Genomic DNA, 2,657 nt, shown 5'->3' on the forward strand with positions numbered 1-2,657 from the left:
AAATTTGGGGGGGGGGATCTTTTTGAGACAGGGTCTCCCTGTAGCCCCAGCTGTCCTGGAACTCACTATATAGACCAGACTGGCCTCGAACTCACAGAGATCCGCCTGCCTCTGCCTCCCGAGTGCTGTGATTAAAGGCGTGTGCCACAGATACATTTTATGGGAGAAACTGAGGCTGCTTCTCCCTCTGTCCCCTCTGGTACCCAGCTACCCTGCTCTGATCAGCTGTGCTAAACTGTGGCCAGACACCATCAGCTGGTCTCTGGCAACCGAGTGGGGCCACTCCACACCCCCTCAACCATTGCACCATGGTCTGCCCTTTAACAAGCCCTCAGGAAACTTGCTCAGGTCCTGTCCCATCACCACCCGCCTCCCTGCAGGTGCACCTGTCCTCATCACACCCTCGCTCAAGAACCTGCACACCTGCCATTTATTCAAATGCAGTCCTGGCTCTCTAAGCTGGTCCACACCTCCTGTTTCTAGTGCTCCAGTTGCCAGCATCCCACCTGCTTTGCTATCACAGACTCAGCCAGGAAGTATCCCTGGAGTGCCTCAACCTCAGCGCCTTCCCTACCAGATGCACTTGAAGAGAAGGTACCCAGTCCCTCGGACCTACCAGAATCATCTTCTGTCTAGCTGACAGAGCTCATGTCTCCCAAAGTCAAAACAGATCAGCAGGGCACAAATGAGCAATATGGGTTTGTCTCATCAGCTCACATGCTGAACGTAGCTGCTGGCCACCCCTAAGGTCCTGCCAACCCTAAGTTCCTGCCAACCCCCAGCTCACCTCGGACCCGGAGAGTGGCAGAAGATGAGGCACCCTCGGCCTCCGCTGTAAACTGGCCAGCATCCTCCAGTGCCAGGTCCAATATGGTCAGGCTGTGGCTGGTCCCACTCTGCGCCATGACAAATTTCTCACTGGGCTGCAGCTGGGTACCATCCCGGTACCATGTGACTGCTACATCACTGGGGGACACTATGCACTGGAAGGTGGCCTTGCAGCCTTCCTCTGCAACCACAGCACTCAGCCCAGATGTGAACTTGACCACTCGGGGAACTGTGGAAGGAAGTTCATTTGAGAGGCCACAGCGGGGGTTCTGTGGAGACCCCCCAGGCAGACACACAGAAGGTCCTCCTCCCCAGGAAGCCAGTCCAGCTCATCCACTGGTACCTTTGATGGTGAGCAGAGCACTGGTGTGGTCATCACGGCTCTCACACACATACTCTCCTGCATCCTCCTCTCGCAGGCCAGACACAGTCAGCGTGCGCACAGGCCCCTGGGATGTCATCTGGAAGCGCTTGCCCTCCCTTAGCTGAGTGCTTCCACAGCGCCACAGCACCTCAGCCTGCTCAGGGCTCAGCTCACAAACCAGCTTTACCGTACCGCCCAACTCCCCTGTGATGGCCTCCAGAGGCTTGGAGAACTTGGCAGCCACCTCTGCAGGCAGAAGGAGTGGTCAGCCAGTACCCTGTGTGGATGGCCTTGTGTCTTGAGCCCCCACACATACCCTGCTATGGTCTACTGGTCATTGGGGCAGACACAAGGACCCCAGTAGGGACCCCAACTCCTGACCCCCAACCCTTGCTTACCCTCCACCTGGACTGGGAAGTCCTGGCCCTCCGTGCCCACGCGGCAGCTGTAGATTGCACTGTCTAGCAACTGTGCACCTCGAACAGTCAGGGTGTGAGTGTCGCCCAGGCTGGTGATCTCGTGCCGCTTGCTGCGACGAATCTCCACTCCATCCTTGAGCCAGGTCACAGCAGCCACCGATGGTGCAGCCAGTGTAGCAGTCAGGACAACGTCCTCGTGTTCCTTGACCACCAGAGGCTCCCTGCAGCTGGGTCTCCCTGGAACTTGGGGCTTGGGTTCTGGTTCTAGGGGGTGGTGAACCGTCATGAGAGTGAGGACAATACTGGTAGCTGCTGCCTCTCTGTCCAGCTAACAGGGACAAATGTCACCTGAGGTACCAGGAACCAGGCAGGATATCCAGAAAGACCTACTTGGGATGACATGCTGAGTGCCACCAGCTCTATCCCAACAAACTGCTGAGAGCCCAGGAACCCTGGGCTCCAGGAAGGCCTCCGCCCACAAGTCAGCATAGCACAGAGAGTGGGTAGACAACAGCCAAGAGCAAAACTGTTCTGGACTGAAGTCAAGTTGGAAGTCCACAGAGGCAGCCTGAGCACGTGGGGCTTAACAGCTTCTGTACTTAAAGCAGCATGACAACAAAACTCATGAAGAAGATGGAGGTGGACAGAGCAGGAACTGGTACAGGAGAGGTCAGAAACATGTAGGACAGGGGCTCCATCCCTGGACAGTAGGGGATGGTGGGGGAGTAAAAAGAAATATCACACAGTACAGCACACAAGGCTGCCAGAACTGGACAAGGAACCCTTGTTCCTCTGAGTGATCAGCTACATCACTGCCTGAACACAATGACACCCACCTGCGACGTCCAGGCGGAAGGAGACCCTCTGTCCCCCGGCCTCACAGCTGTACTCCCCGGCATCAGCCTTGCCCGCCTGCTGCACCACCAGCCTCCTCGTGCAGCCCGAGGCCTCCACTCGCACCTTCGAGCTCGAGCTCAGCTTCTTCCCGTCCTTGAGCCACGTCACCTCTGTCTGGGCCTGGGCCACCTCGCAGCTCAGGGTGGCGC

The 2,657-nt window shown here is 57.4% G+C and overlaps 1 protein-coding gene across 1 annotated transcript in view; it reads right to left on the reverse strand.

Annotated features, from left to right (window-relative positions):
* Obscn (obscurin, cytoskeletal calmodulin and titin-interacting RhoGEF) overlaps nt 1–2,657 on the reverse strand; it is a 149,322-nt gene that overhangs the window by 82,164 nt on the left and 64,501 nt on the right. The window contains 3 exon segments of the mRNA XM_029560576.1: nt 788–1,057; nt 1,172–1,438; nt 1,591–1,869. Coding sequence (XP_029416436.1) covers nt 788–1,057; nt 1,172–1,438; nt 1,591–1,869 — 816 coding nt within the window.

Source organism: Nannospalax galili, unplaced genomic scaffold (assembly GCF_000622305.1).
Source record: "Nannospalax galili isolate Female #2095 unplaced genomic scaffold, S.galili_v1.0 scaffold1812, whole genome shotgun sequence".
In the NCBI taxonomy this organism is placed as follows: Eukaryota; Metazoa; Chordata; class Mammalia; order Rodentia; family Spalacidae; genus Nannospalax; species Nannospalax galili.